Here is a 24264-nt window from a genome sequence, read left to right on the forward strand (position 1 = left end):
AATGACCTTTATCACAATATGCTAATTTTTTTAGAAGGACCTGTATATCCTAATGTAAAAGTAGCATTTACATGAACTATTAAAAAAAACTTGATTAGAGTTGTTTTAAGACGGCAGAAATCCACTTTGGTCTTGGCTCATCAATCTGTTAATTCACTCAGAATTGACCTTCAGTTTTCCAAACTGAGGTCATTTGAAGAGCTACCAAAACAAGTAAGGTGTAATTGTTGACAACCTTACCACAAAGCCTCACTACTAAAGATCTGAACTGCCCATTTTAAGCTGTGACACAACATTTAGTTGTGTTAGCAGTTAGGTGAATCTTGTTTTGACAGCGGCAAATCTTACAAACATTGAGCTCCTTCTGTAAACCAAACATCAATCTGTTGAGTTGGTATCCAGGTCAGAGACAATGTCAAGGAGCTCTTACTCCCACGTTAAGTCATGGATCACTCAGGCAGCCCATTACAGTTGCCTGTTCAGGTTTAATAAGAGTTTTCACCTCTTCTGATAGATCTGTCGCACTCTGGAAGGACACACAATGGTTTTTTTTGCCTGTGCGTTTATTGTAACTGGAGCGAGACACTGATGAGTCTCAGGTCTGCTCTCGTTCTGAATGTGAATTATCTCACAAGCTCGATCTGCCTCTGTTTGTGTGCCCGTGTGTGTATTTGTCTGTTGCGTGTGTTCAGACTGGAGGATTTGGATTTACTGGGCGGTCACCTTTGTAGTAAAACCTGCTTTATTGGAAACAGAATGAGCCAACAGCCTGCGGCCTGCTCTCCTCTGGTTTAGGTTTTGTGTACTGCTGCTGCAAGTTTGAGGGGACTTTTAATTAGACGTCTGTTGAGATGAGACAGATGTTTAAACTCCCCATACCTTTGGCAGCTGGAACTGTGGTTGCCAGATGTTCTTATCGTACCTGTCTTGCTCTTCTAAATTCACCATAATCAGTGAGATCAAACTGAATGTCATATTCTGATCAGGATGGAGTACCCCATATGTCTTTCTTTCTGTCTTTAAAGGCTGAAGGCACTGAAGCGGTTTGTGCAACTTTTAATGGATTTCTGTTTGACTTCCCTGGCCTCGTTCGTTTTTATAACTCTTGCCTCTGAATTCTTCATTCATTTCTTAGAAGCAATTTCTGTCCTCTCTGCTGTCGGCTGTTTGAGACACGACAGGTATTTGAATATGAATGCACTGACTGGTGCGTTTTTGTGCCTTTGTGAGGGCTTTGTTGTTGTTGTTGGTCACTAAAGGAGATTTGAGGTTCATCGTTTCATTGCCTCCGTACCCCCAGCCCTCCGTCTCTCCCTCCCAGAGACCATCTGTGCTCAGAATGTTTGTTGTGGTTTTTGGGGGGAGTTTTATAGCTGGAAGAGTGAAATGGTTTTTGGTCAGATCTGTGTGTTGGGAGAAGGTGTTGAAAGCCACATGAACACAGCCTCCCATCTGCCTCCAGGCTCACTGGAAGCACATTCTTAAGTTATAACACTCAGTGGTTTATTCCTTTTTTTACTTATGGTTTTTAATGTTTTCTCATTATCTCAGAAAATAGATGCATCTGCTTTCTTTGTATGTCGTTTGTTTCCGCAATGTATCTTAAACTGAAGTCTTTCTCACTTAAATGATTCACTTGAGCGATGCTAATGAATGGGCTTTACACACCTCCCTGTCTTGTCCCACTCATCTTTATCTTTTGCCTCCTTTCCATCTGTCTGCTCGATCTGTCAGACGACTGTCTCCCATAGCTAGTCTTATCCCCAGAGTGCTGCATCGGGGCAGAAACAGATTTTTCTCCTTTTTTTTTCATTCATTGATTCAACCTTTATTTAAACACATAAGTCACAATGAGCCTCAAAGACTCATTTACAAGTGAGATCTGTTTGGACAGACAATAAAAGTAGTGAAACTGGACACATGTAGGAATTGGAGGCGAAAAAATTCCTATCAGACTTTTTTTTTCCTGCCTGAGAAGAAAAAGCTCTGATATTAAAAAACACCTCGCACAAACAAGCACATAGTGGCGTAGACATTCTGCAGAGGGGGGAGACGAGAGCGGTGAGCATGATTATAGATGCTCTTGAGGGCAATGTAAGAGTTCTGATAAAGATGAAATAATCAGCCAGTGTCCTCTGGTGAGATTCATAAACATTCTCGAGGTATGTCGAGAAATGGCCAAGAATAACGACTATGAGAATCCAAGAGTCCTGAAATGATGTCACAAAGTTTATTCAGCTGGTTTCATCTGGTTGTCAGTTGGAAATTCCTCAGGGAGGGGGTGGTGAGCGTCAGATCACATGTTCTCCAGGCGACTTCAGATAAGGTGGCCTTCAAGACCAGCCAAGGGAGCTAAATTCAGATAAACACACAGTTGTTTTGGGGGCAGGCAAAACTTAATGACATCTACCTTGAGTCTGTGTTGGCCCACTCGGTTACGAAATGTCCAAATTACATGGCCACATCAATGGAATGTGACTGAGTAAAATCCCAGAGATCTGATCCATTCTGCCCAAAGCATTTGAGTCCGAGTACTCGAGACACGAACCAAGCCATCATAAAGGCAAGCAGCATGATCGGGTCCAAATTTGCTGCCGACAACTTCCTTGATCGATTGATAAAACCAGCAACCAGCCGAATCCAAAAAGCAGGAACCAGTTATCGTAAATCCAATTAAATATGCGTCCTTAAAATCCACAAGTGGCAGCAGAGATAGACACATCATCAAATCTTCAAGTGGATGAGATATCCAGCTGCGTGCGTGCCAACAGGGCAAATCGGCTCGCCTAAAGCCGGTCTTCTCTTTGAAGAAATGTTGCAAATTGAGTTGAGGGACCAACTGATCAAAACAAGTCCATAACTATGGTTCAGAAGAAATGCAAGAGAGGCTCAGAAGCAGTTTCACAGACAGACAGAGCAGCAAAGCAGAGCGGGAGGGGAGGGGAGAAACGTCCAATCTCAGCACGAGCAAGTGGTGAAGTGGTCATATTTTCTTCAAAATGATTCCAAAAAGAAAATGATTTTTCTCAGTTCTGCTGCCTTGTGATATGATTTGTGGAAATGTTCAGAAGACCTGAGTAAATGTGGTTGGCTGTATTTCTGTGCTTTAGTTTGGCAGCACGGCAGCTCAGTGGTTAGCACTGTTGCCTCACAGCAAGTAGGTCCTAGGTTCAATCCCCCGTTGGACCTGGGGTCTTTCTGTGTAGAGTTTGCATGTTCTTCTCGTGCTTCCATGTGCTCCAGTTTCCTCCCACAGACCAAAAACATGCATGTTAGACTGCCTTCAGGCATCCCTTGCAAAAGAGATCTGTGATCTCAATGGGATTTGCGTGGTTAAATAAAGGTTAATAAGTTGCCTGATAAACTCTCAGGATAACGGAGTAAATAATCCAGAGTTAACGCAGCCTCATTGAGACGTGTTTGTATTGACTGTGCAGTGCAGGTGAAGTGTGGTGTGAAGGTGAGCCCAATGTGACGCTCCACACTGCCAGGAGTCGTTTCTCTCCAAAGCAAGTCTCCTGTGTTGGAGCTGGGAAATGAAGCGCAGCTTTTGAGTGAAGGATCAGAAGAAAATCTGTCAGAATTATAAGCAGGCACAAAGCTCTTATGAGACAGCACCTAAAACAATCCCAGACAGGATTATGCTTTTCTTATTTGTTCTGTCAAACAGATTAAAGTCTCTTCAACACATGAGCAAACACTTCTTTTAAAAGTGATGCTGCTTCATCGTTTTCTTCTGCCACAGACTGAGCAGAGAAAACATGGACAGTACAGCGTATGATATATTTTAATCAAATAAATATCCCAATACATAAAAATTAATACTGGATTAGTACATTTTTTAGGTTCATCCTCTTATTCCTGTAGCTCACTTACTTAATCGGTCTTCAAGTCTGTCTGTTTGGCTAGAACTAGATACGTGCAAAAATGGAGAATTGCTTTATGTTGTGGGTTTTAGAAGAAAAAAATGACAAGACAAAGCAAAAATAAATAAATCTTTAAAACGATGGGAGTTCCTTGAAGGGATGCAAAAGATGCCAAAGCTTTAAATAAAGATCTATAAGCACTCAGTAGGTGTTGAGAATGACTCTCAGCTACTACCACATCGACTTTTAGCACATCTTTAAAGATGTCTGATTTATATCCATTTTTATGACTGCTAATGTTGATTAGCAGTGGCGGCCATCTTAAATAAAGTTGAATTCAAAAGTTGGTCAGTTATAGATGCACAGTGATTACTTTAGGAAAGATTTATGAAACTCTGTCTACTGATTCATGAGATAGTTTGCTAAAAGGCAAACAAACACATGCACACACACACAGACACGTGATCACCCACCTTTCATCGTAGCATGCAATAATAAAAATCTATCCATACATCTTTAGATCCATACTGTACAAGTCATAGAAGGTCCTTGAGTTAAACTAACATGCATGTTGTTGGACTGCAGGGGAAACCAAAGCACCTGGAGAAAATCCACACAAGGAGAGGACAGGCAAACTCCAGAAAGCTCTCAGTTGGGATTTGAACCTGCAACCTTTTTGCTGCAACCAGTTGTGACACCGTGCAGCCCAAAGAAATTCTAAGCAGTTTTTTTTTTTTTTTTTTCTTAAAATAACTCCTCTACGGTTCACTAAAAACAGCCTGTGGGGCATGGGAACCCATTCTGCCTGCCTCTGTGTTGACTCCTGTACATTTATGACCGACCAGTTCAAGACATTTCAAAACATTTTTGCTACGTCTCCATTCCTGTGTTGGTACATATTTATTTTATTTTTTTAGGTGTCTTTCTGTTAGAATAACTTTTCTATGATAGTCATCATCAGCTTCACCCCATTTTACCCTAACTTTAGTCTCACCGTGGGCTTCTACAGTATTTCATTATGCTCTCATACTTTCACTTGCCTTCATTTCTTTGTCTCAGTCTGACTCGATCTGTTCTTAATATCCCTCTCTCGTGCACCTCTTTTACTTTCATCCTCTAATCTGGTGTTAAATGTGCTGGTCTGATTATCCAGGAAGACATTTTCATACATCTCCATCCTCCAGCTTGGTACTGACTTGGGTTACAGTTAAAAAGAATGTAACTTCAGAAACTGTAACCCCAATACTTTGAGGACTGGGAGGGAGACAGTTAAAGTGGTAACTGTGATGATATTACCCAGTGAGACAACAGACTTGCCTCTCCATTTATGACCTTTGAACCGTTTGTTGACTCCTGCTTCCCGCATGGTAACTGGGAGATAAAAGTATGTCAACGCAGATTGTTCCCAGAAAGTCAAGTCAGAAAGGGATGCAGGGAAGATCTGTGTTGCTTTCAGGCTGAACACTGCCATGGCAGCAGGCTTGAGTGAACTTTAGGAAATGAAAAACGGGAGAAGACGGGGGAGATTGACCCAAGTGTACAGAAGAAAGCCTCAATAGTGCCGATAAAATACAAGAAGACTAGATGAATTGTTTACGTGCGGAGACTAAAAGCAATGTAGGCAGAGTTATTTGAGCCCTTTTTAAAGCAATTTCCAAGCACAGATGACAGAAAGGGATGTATAGTTTTGGAGATAGAGCGAAACGGGGACAGCGTTTGAGCGCCAGTCATTCAGTTTGTCTGCAGATTTATGTCTGATGACCTTACATCATTACACGTGAAAACTACAAACTCTTTCCCTACTTGCTGTTTCTTTTTTCTCTTTTAGTTCCCGTTTTCTGCAGCTCTTGTGCTTTGCTGAAGTGAAACCCTTGTATGAAATATGAGCTTTATGAATCTTGGATGATGCAGATCAGTGGCTCGTCAGCTGTATATTATGTGACATTTGTACTCTGTGACCTTGTGTCCCTCGGCTTGGGAGGATGGGCATTATTTGCTCTGAACCTGCAGAGCAAATGTGTGAGAGAAAAAAAGGTTTATTTAGTGTTATCCTTGGAGGAGGATGTGAAGAGGTGAGGGTGCAGTTTCTCTGGCTCAGCTGTATCCCGCAGCATGAGCTGGTGTGGATTGGATGCTTATTTTTTTATCTTTCTTTATCTGTGTTTATCTGTTTCAGCACGGCAGAAAGAGCAATACGGTTGCTTCCATTGGAGCTCAGTGTTAGGTACAGACAGTGGTGTGTGTACATGTACACAAGTTCACATTTGTTTGTTTTTTAATTAGTTGGTGTATCAATCTGTGTGGGTTTAAAAAATAAATAAAGTGCACGTCATGTACTTTTCTGCTTCTTTTTTGGTAACCTTAAATTTTAGGTTTTGGTTGTTACTGAGTTTACTAGAAAGCTCAACATGAATGACTCTAAACCTGGAGGAACGTGAATGTTTTTACCCTTCTGTTTTCATAATGATTAAACATGTAAGAAATACTACAGTATTTGGTGTTTTTTAATTCCTTCTGTTTATTTGACCTTGCCTGGACCTGACTGCCTTCTGTGCAGTTTCTCACCAGGGAGGCGTTTTCACATTCCTCTCTCAGAGCTGGGGATGTTTGTGCCCTTCCATTAAATCTCAGATTTATCGGAGACTTTATCCGGCTGAGCACAAAAACGAAGAGCTGAATCTGAATTTATAGACTGGAGTTTTGTCATGAAGTGCAAAACTTTGCGATCAATGAAGCTCGACAAGCATTAATGCGTTTGACGTGATTCAGATTCAGAATTTCTCAGTACGGAAAGGGTTAGTGGGAGAGATCATATCTCTCCAGTTTTAGCTTCTCTCCATTGGCTTCTTGTCAAATCCAGAATATAATTCAAAATCTTACTTCTAACCTACAAAGCCTTCAACAACCTAGCTCCATCTTATATTAGAGATCTTATTGTTCCATATTTTCCTAACAGAGCACTTCACTCTCAGACTGCAGGCTTACTTGCGGTTCCTAGAGTTTCCAAAACCAGAATGAGAGGAAGATCTTTCAGTTATCAGGCTCCTCTCTTGTGGAACCAACTTCCAGTTTCTGTCCATGAAGCTGACACATTGTCCAGTTTGAAGACTGGGCTTAAGACTTTCCTTTTTGATACATTCTATTGTTAAGGCTCTGTCAGTCTTTCTTCTCCATCTCATTGTTGAGCCTACACAACTATTTAACACAAGAAACACTTTAAATAAATGGTACTGCCATTATACAACTTTTCTAATGAGGATTTTACTTTTTATTTTAGTAAATGTGTGTTAAATGTTTAAAATAATCGGATCAAAACGCCTGCTATATTTTCCTTGAACCAAATCGAAGCTTTTGTCTATTTTTTCTCCACATAAACATGTGAAAACATTTACATTTTGACATATTCTGTTATGTCTTAGTGTTTTTGACCAACCTTTTTATTTGCAGTACAGCATATCTTTTTAACTAATGTCCAATTTTGCAAATACAACTTTTATTCTTTTGAACCAAGGTTTTTGGATTAGCATCAATTTAGGTAAACATTTCATTTGAAACATTTTTCTGAATTGCAAATATGCATTAAGTCTTGAATCTGTTTATTGATTGATTGGCTTGATTGCAAGAAAAACATACCTTCATTTATCTGCAGCCAACTAACTTTCCTTCTGTCTCCCTTTGCTCTTTGTTATCAGGCTGCTGCTGAGTTTGCAAAGGCCCACCTGCCAGAGGCTCTGCGCCAGCAGCTACTGACCTACGAGCGAGAGAGAGAGCGGAACAGAGAAAAAGACAAGGAGAAAGATGAAAAGAAGGAGCGGGTCAGCCTCTCCTACCCCTCCATTCTGGAGCAGCAGATACTGACTTTGGACAAAGAAATGCTGGACAAGCTCTCTGCCACTTACAATGAAGCAGGTGTGTAATCAGTCCGATCCACAAACGCCTTTTATAAGATGCTTCCAAGCTAAAATGGGTGATTTTCTTCTCTTTTCTTTTTTGTAGTTAACTTTGCAGCCTTGTTCGTTCTTTAACAGACATTAAATATATTCATGCAGCACATCAGCCTAAATGTAAATAATAAAACTTGAGATTATGAAAATGGGTTTTAGCCACACACACATTGCCCATTAGAGCAGATATGGAGCAGTTGTGGCTGAGTGGTTAGAGAGGTCGTCCTCCAGTGGGAGATTTGGTGGTTCGATTCCACCAGCAGTCACGTGTTAAAGTGTCCCTGGACAAGACACTGAGCCCCTCATCGCCTCTGACGTGTGTCCCATCGGTGCATGAATGTGATTTAAAGCACTGCTTAGCCTCTACAGTTTCAGATTAGTTTTGTATAGATATAGTAGAGTGCTTGTGTGGGTGTGTGTGGAGGTAAGTGAGGCACAGATTGTAAAGTTGTAAAGTGCTTTGAGTATCTTGATTAGATAGAAAGGTGCTATTTAAGTACAGTACCATATGATAAAGCATGTTTTAAAAGTCCCTCATAACGCAGCCTGCAAACCAGTATGCTCTGCTTGTTTTATGTGATGGTTTTTGTACAGTGACTGTCAGCAGCCTGAGGTCCTGCTTATTCAGCTCTTTAAATACAAGTTCACTTCTTCCCTGGGTTTGTAGTAATTATCTGAGAAGGGATGCAGGAGAGAGGGACACTGAGGGAGATGGTGATGGATGGGGAGCAGATCAGATGGAGTGATATTTGTGTGGAAAGTGAGCATTGAGCTAGAGAAGAGAGTGCAATGACGAAAGTAAAATGTATATAATACATAAGACATGATGCCAAAAAGAGTTAAAAATGCCCCCAAACAGTAATGAGGGGAACAAACTACAAAGAACACAATATACTACTCATAGATTATCTATGATTCTACATCTTCTAAGCTTTTTGCATATGAAATTTGATTTAAAAATGGAACAAACTGATCGGTCTTTATCGCCTCAACATTGCAAAATAATTTAGACACTGATTTCATCATCAGCTTTTTTCTCCAAGCTCAAAAATGTAACATTTTTTTTGACAACGTGACTGTTCTTGTCAGCGCCGATACCAGCAGAAACGATGATATGATCAAAAACAGTGTAACAAAAATGTTATAACCCACAGTGCGCCGCCCAGTAAGATGTGTAACGTGTGACGTGTGCGTACGTGTGTGAAGTGTCTCAAAGAGCCACTGAGGTCTGTCACGTCCTCGTGAGAATGATTCATCAGCTAATATTGAATTAAAGAATCAAATGTTTCTATTCGAAGCAAGCAGTTCAGAGGTGAGGCTTTTTAATTACATTTTATAATAAAACGTCCTGCTGCTGCTGCTGCACCTTCTGGTGCTCTGTATCTTTTCATCGCCTTTCACTTTATCCTTTTTTCATTTTATCCCTCCCCAGCTGGAGATAAGCATCAGTTTTCTCTTCAGAGTTTTCCTCAAAAACAACCCCCGAGTTCAACTTTCATTCTGAATCCTCAGTCTCCTCCTAAAATTCTTGCAGTCGGGCTGTAAAAAATCATTTGTGTTCTTGTGTTTCCTCTCCTCCAATGCTTCCTGGTACAGTCAAACAACAATGACTGAGCTTATTGAACAAGTCAAGTACCGTTCCAACCAAACGCTCCAGTGTCATCTAGTTTTAGCGTCAGACATTCGCAGATTGAATCAGATGCTGTATTTGTCTTGGCCTTCCTTGCCAGCGACTCTCTGGGGAATCTGCTGATCAAGTGAAAGTTGTGCTTCCTCGTCCGGGAATGCAATTCAACAGTCACATCGTTTAGAGCGAGCTGCTAGATTTTTGCTGTAATCGAGGCCTAAACTGAGTTGGCAAGGAGTGAAGAGCGAGGCAGAAAATGGAGAAACATCATCAAGACGACAGCTTATCAGATTTATCCCCCTGTTCATTCATCCCTCTGTTTATCAGCGGAGTTTGAACGAGTTTGATGCAATGCCCAGGAGTTTATTCTATTTAATGAGGATGGGAATCTGCTCCTGCTAACCCTTTGTAGCTCTGCTACATATCCTGATGCATGCTCAATAATCCAGGTAGAAAAATCTAAAAATGTTAAGTCTGGTCCTCTGGACATTCAAAAAAAAATTTGAATGTCCAGAGGACCAGACTTAACATTTTTAGACTCTGCTACATACATTTTTAAGATACAAGTCTGAAAGCTAAGTACATAAACGTGGACAGTAGGGATGCACGATATTGGATTTTTGGCCTATATCCTATATGCCATATGTTAAAACTTATTTGGCCGATAACTGATACCAATACCAATTTTATTTTTCCTAGACCTACTTACAGAGACTACATAGCTTTCTCTGGTGTGGAATTAAAATACTACATTATTCTGCATGGTCTTTACCAATTTGACCTGATAACAAATGCAGATGCCAAAAAGGGGACTGAAAATGATGCAACACTTCAACCTGGATTATGTTTAATGTCAAATTTATTCATGACATTTACTCTCTCTAACACAATGACAACACTTGAACAGTGCAAATTTGTAATTTTCACAAATCGAACCTGTTCACAAGTGAAAAGCGCATAAGTAGTAGTGCATTAATAGATATACTTGACAGTTTCTTAGAATAAAAATTAACTTAAAACAGAAGCCCATTACATGGTTATACAATCTTAATGATCAACTCAAATCTCCTTGTCACTGGGTTGTCATTCAAAACCAGTGCTGCTTTTATATTTATATATATATATATATATATATATATATATATATATATATATATATTCTATATTCTTGAGCATGTGATCAGCTGGTTTTGGTTGTCAGCAGCAAACTGGTTGATCCACTCTGTGAAGGTGCTATTTAAGAGACTGAGCTGAAAACAGCACCTCAGACTGAGGAAGTCTCTTGGATGAGAGACGAAACGTTTCTAGATTTTTTTGCTTTGTTTTGTTTTTTGTTTTTTTGAATGTCCAGAGGACCAGATTGAACTTTTTTGGATTTTTCTACCTGGATTATTGAGCATGCATCAGGATATATATCGGTGAGTTATTTTGATGGAATGGCCGATGTACGATATTTAACTTTATCGCTAATATCAGCCGATACCAATACCATGCCGATAATATCGTGCATCCCTACTGTGAAGTATTTCTTTGTTTGTTTTTAGGCAGAATTGTAACAGCAGCATTAATATCCATAGTATTATCCTAATGGAAAACTGGATAAATGTTAAAATCTAAAGTTTATTTTAACAACTGTAGTATTTGTTTACAAACCCCGCCCCCACCTAGGACTGTCAGACCACATCTCAATCTTCCTGGCTCCTGCTTACATGCCCCCGCTGAGACGCTCCAGATCGGTACAAAAGAAAGTTAAATGCTGGATCCAGGACAGTGGCCCCATACTGAGAGATTGTTTTGATCGAACAGACTGGCAGGTTTTCAGAGAAGCTGCTGAAAATGGAGGTTCGCTTGATCTTGACCAATACACATCCTCAGTTCTGGGTTACATTAGTACATGTACTGACACCGTCTCCACTATCAGAAATGTTAAAAGCTACCCAAACAGAAAACCTTGGCTGAATACAGAGGTATGTACCCTGCTGGAAGCCAGGAACACTGCCTTCAGGTCTGGAAGCTCAGAGGAGCTGAGTAGGACAAGAAAAGAGCTGGTTGCTGGTATTAAGAGGGCCAAGGCCACATATGCACAGAGGATCGAGGGTCAATTCATCTCACAAGACCCTCGGAGCATGTGGAGGGGCATTAAGTGCATAACAGATTATAAAGGAAGGAGTGAACAATGCCCCAAAGACCCATCTCTGCCTGATGCCCTCAACAAGTTCTATGCACGCTTTGAAGACCCGAACAGACCACCCAGCACCAGACTCACCTCACCATCGGACGAAGAGCATCTCAGCGTGACCTCAGCAGAAGTAAGGAGTACCTTCAGGAGGATTAATCCGCACAAAGCAACTGGCCCAGACAACATCCCCAGAAAAGTGTTGAAGGAATGTGCTGATCAGCTCTGTGAGGTGCTGGCAGACATCTTTAACACCTCACTTACCCTGGAGACAGTTCCCACCTGCCTGAAGACTGCCACCATCATCCCAATCCCAAAAAGCTCTACAGTGACTGGTCTGAATGACTATCGGCCAGTGGCCCTCACTCCGATAGTCGCTAAATGCTTTGAAAAACTGGTCATGACTCACATCAAAACAACCATCAACATCAACGAGGACCCTCATCAGTACGCATACCGTGAGAACCGATCAACAGAGGATGCAATCTCCTCTGTGGTCCACACTGCGCTCAACCACCTGGAGCAGAAAAACTCTTACGTCCGTATGCTCTTTGTGGACTTCACATCCGCCTTCAACACCATGATCCCCCAAACCCTGATGGACAAACTATCCACACTAGGACTAAGCCCCTCCATCTGCAACTGGGTACTAGACTTTTTAACAAACAGACCACAGTTAGTGAGGATCCACAACCTCTCCTCCTCCACCATAACCCTCAGCACTGGCTCTCCTCAGGGATGTGTGTTGAGCCCCCTCCTGTTTACTCTGCTCACGTATGATTGTGCAGCTACCCATCCAGGCTGTCACATTGTAAAGTTTGCAGATGATACAGCGGTGGTGGGATGCATCACAAACAATGATGAGTCCAGCTACAGGCAAGAGGTGGAACACCTGGAGAGCTGGTGCAGAGAGAATAACCTTCACATCAATGTGAAGAAGACAAAGGAGATGATTGTGGACTTCAGAAGGAACAAAAACACCTACACCCCCCTGAACATAAGAGGATCTGCGGTGGAAGTGGTCTCCAGCTACAAGTACTTGGGTGTACACATGAATGACAACCTCAGCTGGAGCAACAACACCACCAGCCTGATCAAGAAAGCTCATCAGAGACTCTACTTCCTCAGACGGCTGAGGCGAGCTGGTCTGGGAAGCTCAGTCCTCACCTCCTTCTACAGGTGTGCAGTGGAGAGCATCCTGTGCTCGAGCATCAATGTGTGGCATGGAGGCTGCACAGCTGCAGAAAGAAAAGCTTTGCAGAGAGTGGTGAAGGCTGCACAGAAATCTGTTGGAATCAGTCTCCCCACCATCACAGACATCTACACCTCCAGATGCAGGAAGAGGGCCACCTGCATCATGAAGGACCCCACCCACCCAGCACACACACTTTTTGCCCCACTCCCCTCAGGAAGGAGGTTAAGGAGCATTAAGTGTAGAACCACTAGACTGAGGAACAGCTTCTACCCTGAGGCTGTTAGACTCATGAATCTCTAACTAGAATAATCACTGTGAAAAACCATATCATGTTGCTGCTGATCTGTTTCATGTTGCTGCTGATCTGTTTCAATGTTGATGTGTTCATGCGTGCACATCTGCTCACAGACTCATGTTCATGTTTGTGCTGATGTTCAATGTTTTATGTTATGAGTGCTTAGTGTATATTTAGTTGATGTTTTTCTTAGTTCATATCTTAGATGTTATTACTGTTTTTCTTGTACATTTTATTGTTGGATGTAACTGGGACCCCGTGTACATAATTTCGCTCCACCACATGTACCACATGAGGTGCGAATGACAATAAAGAAACTCTGACTCTGACTCTGACAATGTTGCTGTGTGTCACCATCAATATTCCCTTGGTAATAAATCTGTTTGCTGTGGTTTAATCCCGTGAGCATGCAGTGCACGCTAACGCCATCAGCTCATCTAATTACTGCGCTGCAGCACCAGGACTTACTTCTTCACATGTGAGCCAGTCCAGCTCAGTTACTACCTCGCTCAGTGGCACAGAGGTGCACCAGAGCCGGGCTGTCTTCAACCCCACTCATCACCTTGGTCCTCGGACACACCGATGTGGCCAGAACAACGTCACGACAAATAAATCTCAGCGTGTGCGTTGGAAAGAAGTTACTTCACTTTTGGTAGATGAGCTGTGTTCTAACTAATGTAGGTACCAAGTTCAAACAAGTGAGGAGAAATATGTAACAAAGACAAAATATGTATTTTAAAACACATCTTTCTTAAACTGATTCCTGATTGAGATTTTCTCAGTTGCCATAAGAACTGAACCAGCAGTCAATCTGTGAGAGGCGGGGGACACCCTGGACAGAGCACAAGTCCATCACAGGGACACATACTCCACTCTCACGTCACGTGCGTCGCAGAATGGTAGCACTGACGAGAACTCAGCTTTGACTCAATCATTTTATGCTCCTGTTGTTTTTGTTTTAACTTTTTTTGCACCTACAATGCACATCCACGGTACGGGTATGACTGCAATGCACTTTTGGAGTTTTCTGTGTCGCTGCCTTGCCATGGTGTCATCGTCGTTCAGTTCCCGGCCTCCTTCCAGCCTCGGGCTCAGGCCTGTCATGGCAACCGTCTCCATGATCCTTCATCTGCCTGCACAGACCCAACTCTACGGACCAGTTCGGTTCCGCGGGGAAACCTTAGATGTTCTCTGTCTGCTGGACTGTTTTCTGGAGGACAGTCTGGGAGGGCAGCTGCTGCGGTCATTATTATCATCAAGCTGCTGACGGGACCTGCTAACTAGAGCTGCTAACGCTGCTAACAGTACCATACTGCAAACTGGACCATGTTGCTAAAATAACCTCACTGTCATCAGAACCACTCTGCCAATAAGACCATGCTGCTGTAGATTTATTTCTTTTTCACATTTGGTTCCTTGTTTTTTTTGTATTTTGTTGCATTCTTTGATATTTGCTGTTGCTGTTTTTTTGTTTGTTTTTTTGGCGAGTTGAGACAGTTCTTCTCATCCTGAGCATTTCATTGCATTGTTGACCTTGTGTTGATTTTACATTTGACAAATAAATCAAACCTGACCACATGGAGACAAACAACTATTCACCCTCTCACTCACACCTAGGGACAATTTAGTTACCAATCAGTCTAACATGCATGTTTTTGTCTGTGGGAGGAAACTGGAGTACCTGGAGAAAACCCACGCATGCATGGAGAGAACATGCAAATTCCACCCAAAAAGGCCCCCGGCTGGGATTTGAACCGGGGCGACCTGCTCGCTGAGAGGCAGCAGCTCTACCAGCTGTGCCACTGTGCTGCCCCTTTTTAGTGTTTCACTTTATTATTTAATCTTTTAAAGAATATAAACAGAAAGTAACTGTCATGAGTTTATAGCAACATTAACTCCACTAAGAAACAAAACTTCAGTAGTTATCGAGTACAGAACAGAAGGAATGAATTTAAAGGTATAGTTTAAAAAATCAGAAATGGTTCAAAACTTCATCCATCCATTATCTTTACCCGCTGATTCCATTTTGGGTCACAGGGGTTGCCGGTGCCCATGTCCAGCAATCACTGTGCGAGGGGCGGGGTACACCCTGGACGGGTCTCCAGTCCATCACAGGGCCACACAGAGACAAACGAGACAAACAACTATTCACCCTCTCACTCACACCTAGGGACAATTTAGTTACCAATCAGCCTAACATGCATGTTTTTGGTCTGTGGGAGGAAACTGTAGTACCTGGAGAAAACCTACGCATGCACGGAGAGAACATGCAAACTCCACCCAGAAAGGCCCCTGGACCGGGGTTTGAACCAAGGACCTGCTCGCTGAGAGGCAGCAGCTCTACCAGTTGCACCACCGTGCTGCCCGGTTCAAAACTTCATAATGAAAAAGAGTCGAAAGCTGTTGACTTGATTAAGTAGTTCAAAATGATGCATTTAGTAGAAATAAACACGTTAATAAGTGAAGTCTAGGAATGGCAGGTGTCACGTGTTTGTAGAATAACACCACAAAGATTTATTTTGTTCCTTTTTCTTTATTTTTAGAAAAGCTTTGAATGTGAGCCGGGGTTGTGTTAGTCATGCCTCCACGTTTGTCACAGCGTGCACAGCAAGCAGCTTGGTTACAAACGCAAACTGAGATGCACCGAGCGCTCCGACGGCCTGTCAGCAGAAACCAGCTCGGAGTAAATTAGCACAAAGACACAAATTAGAGCGGAGAGAGAAGAATAGAACGAGAATAGAAGCTGGATGTTAATCTTAACAGAGTGCTGACGGTTTTCCTGACCAGGTCAAGCCAATTATTAGCATCAGCACAGGGTGCATGTAGTGCCACTTTAATGAGGGAATGCTGAGTGTATGCCTGGCATGAATGGGCTAATTGGAGAAGGGCATGCTCACAAAGCATCTCAGTTCATTATCTCCATCGCCATGGGAACTAGATAAGGATAATTAGCCGGACAGCAAGGCACAGGGCTGCTGCCGCTTTAGGGACGAACGGTGGGATTAAAAATGAATGCAATGATGAAACTAAAGGAAATGGACTTTAACAAATATTCAGCATGTCATCTAAAATTAACCGGTATCAACATTTCCTTTTCTTGCTACAGTTTTGCTGTCAGCTAAGTTTGTTTCCATTTTCATCTTATTTACCTCCTTTGTCTTCGTTAAAGTTGGCATGATATGATAATAGCAATAGTGTCTGCCCATCACCCAAACTTCTTCCTGTCCTCTTATTTTTGATTTTGTCTGTATCCTCTGCAGCCTGGTTTCTTATCTTCTCACTTATAACTAGGCCTGTCGCAATAAACAATAAAACAATTAATCGCATGATGAATGAAAATTATCAACCTCATTTTCATTTATCGGCTTTATCATTTCTTTGTGTCTCTTTCTGAAGACACTGGATGACAAAAGGCTCAACTCCGGCGCTCTTCACTGACCGCTCCCTTTCTCTTTACTCTTTAAAATCTGTTTTAACCGTCCAAAATCATGTTTTTAGATCGTTAAAAGCAGCTAAGCTAACAGGCCAACCTCAGGAAAAAAACTCGGTCTTGTCGAAGCTCCAAAATTCACGGTTGAAACCCGTGCCATCCTCTAAAAAGTTGTTTTTCCTCTGCAGAAAGAAGCTGAGGACTTGTTTACTGATTTTTTTTATTAAAAGCTTTGTGTGAAAAATGCTATGCTAAAGAGCTCAAACCACACCGAGCGTCCGCCATTTTGAGAACCAAAAAGAGACATCCCATGTCACGTCAAGGGGCCTCCCTCCCATTTTTCTTAAAGAGACGCGCTGCTCGCTCACTCGCTATCCATCCTTCTGTTCAAACAGTCTTATACTGCCATCCAGTGGTCGAAAAAAGATACTAGACTCAAAACAAATTAACCAACATTTTTCTTAAACAATAGTATCGTTTATCGCAATAATTTCTGAGACAATTAATCGCCCAGCAAAATTTGTTATCATGACAGGTCTACTTATAACCTGGCAGGACCCTTAATACAATCAATAAATGAGTTTCCTTTGTCTAAATGCAAGGAGCCAGAGTCAAACTGTAATCAGTCAACACTTCATCAAGCTGTCAACCTTAAACAAACTAAAATGTTAGTAGGTGATCCACACCCTTAGAATGACAATAAAACCAGCTTTGTTTTATGTTCTGCCTTATGTGGGGCCTTCTTGTTGTTTTAGTATTTTCCAGGTTTTGGTTTTGTCCTTACTCTGTGAACACTTTGCCACCGATGGACAGATCTGCTCTTTCTGCACAGGATGTTGGATCTCACACAAAAGACCTCAGATCCCTGGTCTACACTCACTTCAGCCTGGCTGGGAAGCTGAACAGAGAGAGGAAGGAGTGAGAAAGGCATTTTAGAGAGGAGAGCGAGGAAGAGAAGTTAACTTGAAAGAGTTTTTTCTCTTGATCTTACATTCTTTCATGTTTTTCACTTGCTGCATTGTTTCACGCCGTCTCCTTTCGCTGGACAGAAGCTTAAGGTGTTTTTTCTGACGTCGTGTCGCCTGAATCATGCAAAGTGCTCTGGCTTTAGCTCCAACTTTTCGGCATTGTTTGCTTTGTCTTGCTGATGTATTCACAAATTAAACGGCACTAATAAAATGCCAAAGACAGCGTGCTTCTCTGGTTCTGAACGCTCTGGTCTTCGCTGCACCATCTAATACGACCTGCCACAAACACAGCAGGCACAGAGTGGCAGAAAGAGAAATGTTTTCTAACACTGAGCTCCGGGTTTTAACAAATGAAGAATAGAAGCTGTTCTTAAAACCACACAAATGTGTCGGGGGAGAATCGCTAATGACCCAAGCAGAATGTCTTTAGTTCACCTTAACACCTTTTAGTAAAAGGGACAAGTTGTATTTATGTAGTTACTCTTAAGTTATCTTTTTTTAGACCGATATGAGTTTTTACGGCCAATACCGAGCTGTAGAAATTAGCAGTCGATGGCCAACCTATTTCTTTTTGTTTTTTTGTTGATATATTTCTTTGCCTTTGCTTTTATTCATGATTAAATAAACAATACAATAAAAATTGCTTAACTTCATAAAATGTATATTAAACAACCCGAAGAAGAAATCGTATATTTAAAAATAGCATAAAAAGGAAAATTCCCACTAGAAAACACTTGGCCGTGGAATACAGTAAACTGGTTGTAGCAGTCACTACTGCATTTTCATCGTCCTGCTAGACGATGTATTTGAAAACTCAATTCAATTCTATATAACTTTATTGTCCATAACATTCAATGAAACGGAGATTTGTTTTCCACATCTGGCTCATAAAAAAACAACACAAGTTAAAAATGTCATAAAACGTTAAAAAGTTTAAAAAGCTTTGCTAACCCAATAAAAACATTCTAAAATACACGATGCATTAAAAATATGGAAACTTCCCAGCAGACGGTGGTTTGTTATGTGAGGCTGCGTTTAAATAGGACCCTGTTAAGTAGATTCACCACCGAGGGAACAAATGACTTTTTGTTCCCATTTTTCTTTGCTAAAGGAACCAGCAGTCGTCTACCAGATGGGACCAGTCTGAATAATGGTGGCAATGGATGAGTTGGGTCATTGTAAACCTGGATTGACTTTTTTTTTTCTTTCCAGAACCTGATTGTACAGGTCTGTAAGTTTCATGTCTTGATGACCAGTGACTTTACTACCTTGTTAGACCACCCGGGACAACTTGTTCCTGTCTCTGGCTAGGAGAGACAATATTAAATGAAACAACACTTTCGACCAGTGACCTGTACACCAACTGCAAAGTCATTTTGCTTGCATTAAAGCTCCTTAGCTTCTACAGAAGGTCTGACTTTTTTGTAAATACAGTCAGTGTTGGGCTCAAAGGTCAACTTGTTATCAATTATTGTTCCAAGGTATTTGGATTCAGTCGCCTGCTCTAAATGCAACACGAGAGGACAAATTATATTTTACCCAACATGCCAGACGTGTTTATGTAAAGGCAGCAGTGCAGCAGATGCTCCTCTTCCTCTGGTTTTTCTCCTGAAACACAAACACCAGCAGCTCTCAGGTGATGGTAAATATTTAGGGCCAGCTGCTTGTCGCAAACCGTGGATGTCTTGGATGCTTTTATCATGGCAATAATTTACATACGTGTTGGTTTGTCCCTGAAGACACAAATATTGATTGTCACATTGTCAGTTTTAAACAAAGATTTAACACTCAGATTATGTGATGGGGATTAGGATGAGCTACTACCACACCGTATTTTACAGTAGCTCTGTTTGTAAAAGAAATAAGGTTAGATCGATTTTTGTGTTTACAAGTCGACCCTAAAGCTAATCAGTCATACATGTGCATCCCATAATTCCTTTCTGGAAGTTTCCGCTGCTCTGTTTCACCATGAGCTGTCCAGTAGGTCATAAATTTTTTTACTAACAGACAAATCCATCCAATCCTTTGAACCTGGGCCTTAGTTTTCTGTCTTACCTACGTGTTGCAAAACTGTTTCTGTAATTTTGACTTTGATTTGATTTTTTTTTTTTTGTAAGGGGGAGTGGTGGCGCAGAGGTTAGAGAAGGTGGGCCTGTGATCGGAAGGTCGCTGGTTCGAATCCCCAGATCGACATCCAAATATGGATCCACCCTCATTAGCCCCGCTGTATGCCCTTGAGCAAGGCCCTTAACCCCCACCATCTGCACCGTAGATGGCAGCTCTCTGCTCCACACAGAGGCTGTGGTAGCTTGGTGGTTGTGTCAGGAAGGACATCCGGTGTAAAATAACAGTCACCAAGTCTTGGTGCAAGTTATTTCACTGTGGCGCCCCCTGAAGAAGGGAACAGCCGAAAGAAGAATGTTTTATTTATTTTTTGTGTGTTCTATAATTCGATAGAAAACTGATTTACAGTAAAACATTTTCACCAGACGCCTAGAATTTAAAGTCTGCCCCACCACTTCGACACACTGAAAGCTCTTGGATTGTTGCAGACATTTTCGTCCACCTGGGGCTAACTCTTAAGAACTTGAGTTTCTGACATTTTCAACATTCACCAGGTGATTCTCACCCTTCTCTGCACCCCCCCCCCCTTCTGTCTGCTTCAGGCACCACATGTCTGGTGGCTCTGCTGTCTGATAAGGAGCTGACGGTGGCCAACGTTGGAGATTCGCGTGGAGTTCTGTGCGATAAAGACGGCAACGCCATTCCTCTTTCACACGACCACAAACCTTACCAGCTCAAGGAGCGCAAGAGGATCAAGAAGGCTGGTGAGAAGTGCAGTTCTGATCTCTACTCGTTTTCAGCTCGTCCGCTTCTGAGCAACAGAATAAAGATTTGCTTTTTAATTTGAGGGAATCGATAAGTATTTTTGAAATAAAGTTCCCTGTGATCAAAGGAAGAGACTATTATCTTTTTTTAATTGGTCCATCTTGTCTTTGCCTCCAAACTTGATAACAGTTTGCTTCTGAGGCAGTGTGTTATCAGATGCAGCCAGGCAGTGTGTGTGTCTTCTCTAACTCTGCATATTTACTGCTGAGGACAGTTTCAGTGGAGACTTTCAGATTAGTCGACAGAAAGTCCAACATCTCTATCTACAGGTCCACTTTGGTACTGCAAAATAAAACACCCCTCACAGAGTGGGGGCACCCAAAGCTTCTCTCCTGAAAACAACAACAACAAACGTGTAAATAAATTAAGACATGTTACTGATACATAGAACCGGATCGTTTTCACACAGGTAATTACATGATCGCCCGCCCACTGTCATGAAAGGCAGGGACTTTGAGACTTGAGCAACAACTGTGACTGAAATCTCAAACTTGTTTTTAAATACTTCAAATTAGAACAGCTTGCTACAGTAAATACTGAACTGAGCCAAAAGGTGGATTTTTTTTTTTTTTTTAATTTACGCAATTAATGTGAAACGTTTTCACAAAGTGATGTTAGACTCTTTATTCAATGCTCCTCCTCAGCTGATATTGTTCTTATGTTAATCACTTACTTTGAATTGCCAAACAACTCATTTTAATTATATCGTTCTATAATAGTTTATTTATTTCCATCCATTAGCTTTACCCGTTTATTCCACTTTGGGTCACGGGGGTCGCCGGTGCCCATTTCCAGCAATCACTGTGCGAGGAGCGGGGTACACCCTGGACAAGTCGCAAGTCCATCACAGGGACACATAGAGACAAACGAGACAAACAACCATTTACTCTCTCACTCACACCTAGGGACAATTTAGAGTTACCAATTAGCCTAACATGCATGTTTTTGGTCTGTGGGAGGAAACCGGAGCACCCGGAGAAAACCCACGCATGCACGGAGAGAACATGCAAACTCCTCCCAGAAGGCACCTGGACCGGGGTTTGAACCAAGGACCTGCTCGCTGAGAGGCAGCAGCTCTACCAGTTGCGCCACCGTGCTGCCCAGTTTATTTATTTATTTATTTCAAATCTAGGTAATAGATTTTACACTCGTGCATTACTTTTTTAAATCTATAGTAGACTAAAGATGTACTTTGTACAAAAATGTGTTTAAGTGTGAAGTTTTTTTTCCCCTCAGTTGATATTCAGCATTTTAATTTTCTGACATCAAATACAAACCCCATTATTTCTGAAATAAATTCAACATGCCTGATGTGAAGATGTGGGACAATAAGAGGAGTTTATTTTGTAGTCAGAAGTCGTGCACGATGAGGGTTTTTTTTCTGATGATGTCATTGTTTACATTCTTGATTTGAACTTTCAACTTCAGTGTTTTTAAAGTCGCGGTAATGACACTCCCCACTGGGAATCAGGAGGAAGTTCTGAGTATGTCTGGAACTCTGCGTCTCATCCAGTCATTTCCAGAGGGATTTCCTGCTCGTAAATCTGTTGAAACTGTAGAAGTACGTGATCTGACATGAACTGATACGTGCCCAACAAAAACACGTCTATGAGCAGCGCACTCACATAATGGACCAACAAGTTTGCTGGTGATAAGATGGTTTCTGGGGCCCCCCCTCTCCCCCATTGACTCCTCTGAGGCAGCCAGGAGTCCTTTGAACGAAGGACGAAATGTCTCAACAACAAAAAAAAAACGTCCAGAGGACCTGATTTAATTTTGTTGGATTTTTTTTTACCTGGATTATTGAGCATGAACTTTGATGTTTTGAACCACTTTGGCTATGGCTGCCTCAGAGGAGTTGACAGGGGAGAGAGTGGGCCCCAGAAACCATCTTATCACCAGCAAACTGGTTGGTTCACTATGTAGGTGTGCTGCTTGTGGGACTCGGTTTGTTGTGGCTCCTCGGACTGATGAAGTCCTTTGGATGAAAGATGAAACGTCTCAAGAAAAACAGAAATCGTCCAGAGGACCTGACTGAACTGGTTGGATTTTCTACCTGGATTATTGAACATGAACTTTGATATTAAAGCAACATTTTTTTGTTTTTGTTTAATTTGAATATTTCCTAACGTTTTGTTCTTTCTTTGTATTTGCACCACTTCCCCTCTTGTCACCCACTCGTCTCTTTCTTTCCCTGTTCATCACATGTTTGCACCTGTTCGTTTTTTCCCTGCAGGTGGTTTCATCAGTTTCAACGGCTCATGGAGAGTCCAGGGCATCCTGGCCATGTCCCGCTCCCTGGGGGATTACCCTCTGAAGAACCTCAACGTGCTCATTCCTGATCCCGACATCATGTCCTTCGACCTGACCAAGCTGCAGCCCGAGTTCATGATCCTGGCGTCGGACGGCCTGTGGGACACCTTCAGCAACGAGGAGGCGGTTCGCTTCATCAGGGAACGGCTGGACGAGCCGCACTTCGGCGCCAAGAGCATCGTCCTCCAGTCCTTCTACCGCGGTTGTCCTGACAACATCACCGTCATGGTGGTCAAGTTTAAAGGCAAGACCAACGAAAAGAAGTAATTTAACTTACAATAGTTACATCTTTAAATGAAATAATACAAATAACAATAAATAACATGGTTTAACTGGGATAAGAGCAAACTATCTCTGATATTTGCAGCGATTTGCTCTTCAAACAAAAGACTTTAATGCCCAACGTCCCTTATAAACACAGTAATGTGAGATTGGTCGTGTTATGCAATGAAGCAGATTTACTTTTGTACAGCTGTTGGTGAATCCACACACATCTGTAAGTGTGTGTATGTGTATGTGTGTGTATATGTGTGTGTGTGCGTGTGTGCGTGCGTGCGTGTGTGTGTGTGTTCAGTAGAAAAGATGGAGGTGAATTAATGACAAAACTTTTAACAGTCTGGTGTCTTCACGACAGATTTAAAGAACAAGTAAAGAAGTGACATTTCATTTTTATTTTAAATATTTCACTCGTCTTTGCAGCCAATATGTTTTTTATTGTTTTTTTTTTTAATCTGCGTCCATCTAATCTAACTTTTAACTGATAAGCATAAAGTGTTCGAACTGTTTCCTTGCATCAGAAACGCATCGGCTGTAAATCCTTACCGTATTTTAAACACAAGTTTATCTTGAAACACCCACATCAGTTAGGATGTTTCACAATGGAGCACCTGGAGGACCCGTGTGGAGGAGGGGACAAGCTTTACGTCTTCTAAGAGGATTGTGGACAGTCTTTGCTCCGAGGAATGGACCTGCTATTCTTTTCTGCTCAGACTGAACTCGTCAAAATCTGTGCACCTAATATTGATATTTAATGTCAAGTCTGTTGGATATCTCTGTAGTTCATCGGTCTTTACATTTTCATACCAGATTGGAGTGATACTTTCGTGTCTCTCCTAAGGTTTCACTCATCAGATTTATTAAAACCTATTTAAATGAAATTTGTTGCTTTTAATTATGATTATTGGCAGTTGTTTTTTTGTGTTCAATTTACAGTCCACTCTGCATAGCATATTCATTATTTAATCACGCTATTTGTCTACTTTTTAATTTTTTTTACAAACTACCTGAGAGATAAACTGGCTTTAAATTGACAGTTTGCTGTTTTTGATACGTCACCTTCACTAAGACTAAAATAACAACCCTGTTTTATGGCACTCTGTTGCCGTTGCCTTTTATTTCTGCTGCCAAAACGTCTTTGTTTTTGATCAAATGCAGTCGTTCACGACGGGCTCAGAGCTTCCCTCAGTGTCAAACCTTGTTAGTTCAGCGTTCAAGGAATGTCTCCAAGAGACAAAAAAATGTAAAGTGAGTGTAAAACTGTCTTCGTGTTGGTATTGCCTAA

General features: G+C 41.7%; 1 protein-coding gene across 1 annotated transcript in view; it reads left to right on the forward strand.

Annotated features, from left to right (window-relative positions):
• ppm1lb (protein phosphatase, Mg2+/Mn2+ dependent, 1Lb) overlaps positions 1-23252 on the forward strand; it is a 68952-nt gene extending 45700 nt beyond the window's left edge. Inside the window, exons 2-4 of the mRNA XM_037678213.1 lie at positions 7559-7775; positions 20168-20329; positions 22627-23252. Of these exons, the coding sequence (XP_037534141.1) occupies positions 7559-7775; positions 20168-20329; positions 22627-22970 (723 nt within the window). The 3' untranslated portion in view covers positions 22971-23252. The remainder of the gene's footprint in view (positions 1-7558; positions 7776-20167; positions 20330-22626) is intronic.
• The last annotated feature ends 1012 nt before the right edge of the window (positions 23253-24264 follow it).

This window comes from Nematolebias whitei, chromosome 6 (assembly GCF_014905685.2).
Source record: "Nematolebias whitei isolate Nwh7 chromosome 6, NemWhi1, whole genome shotgun sequence".
In the NCBI taxonomy this organism is placed as follows: domain Eukaryota; kingdom Metazoa; phylum Chordata; class Actinopteri; order Cyprinodontiformes; family Rivulidae; genus Nematolebias; species Nematolebias whitei.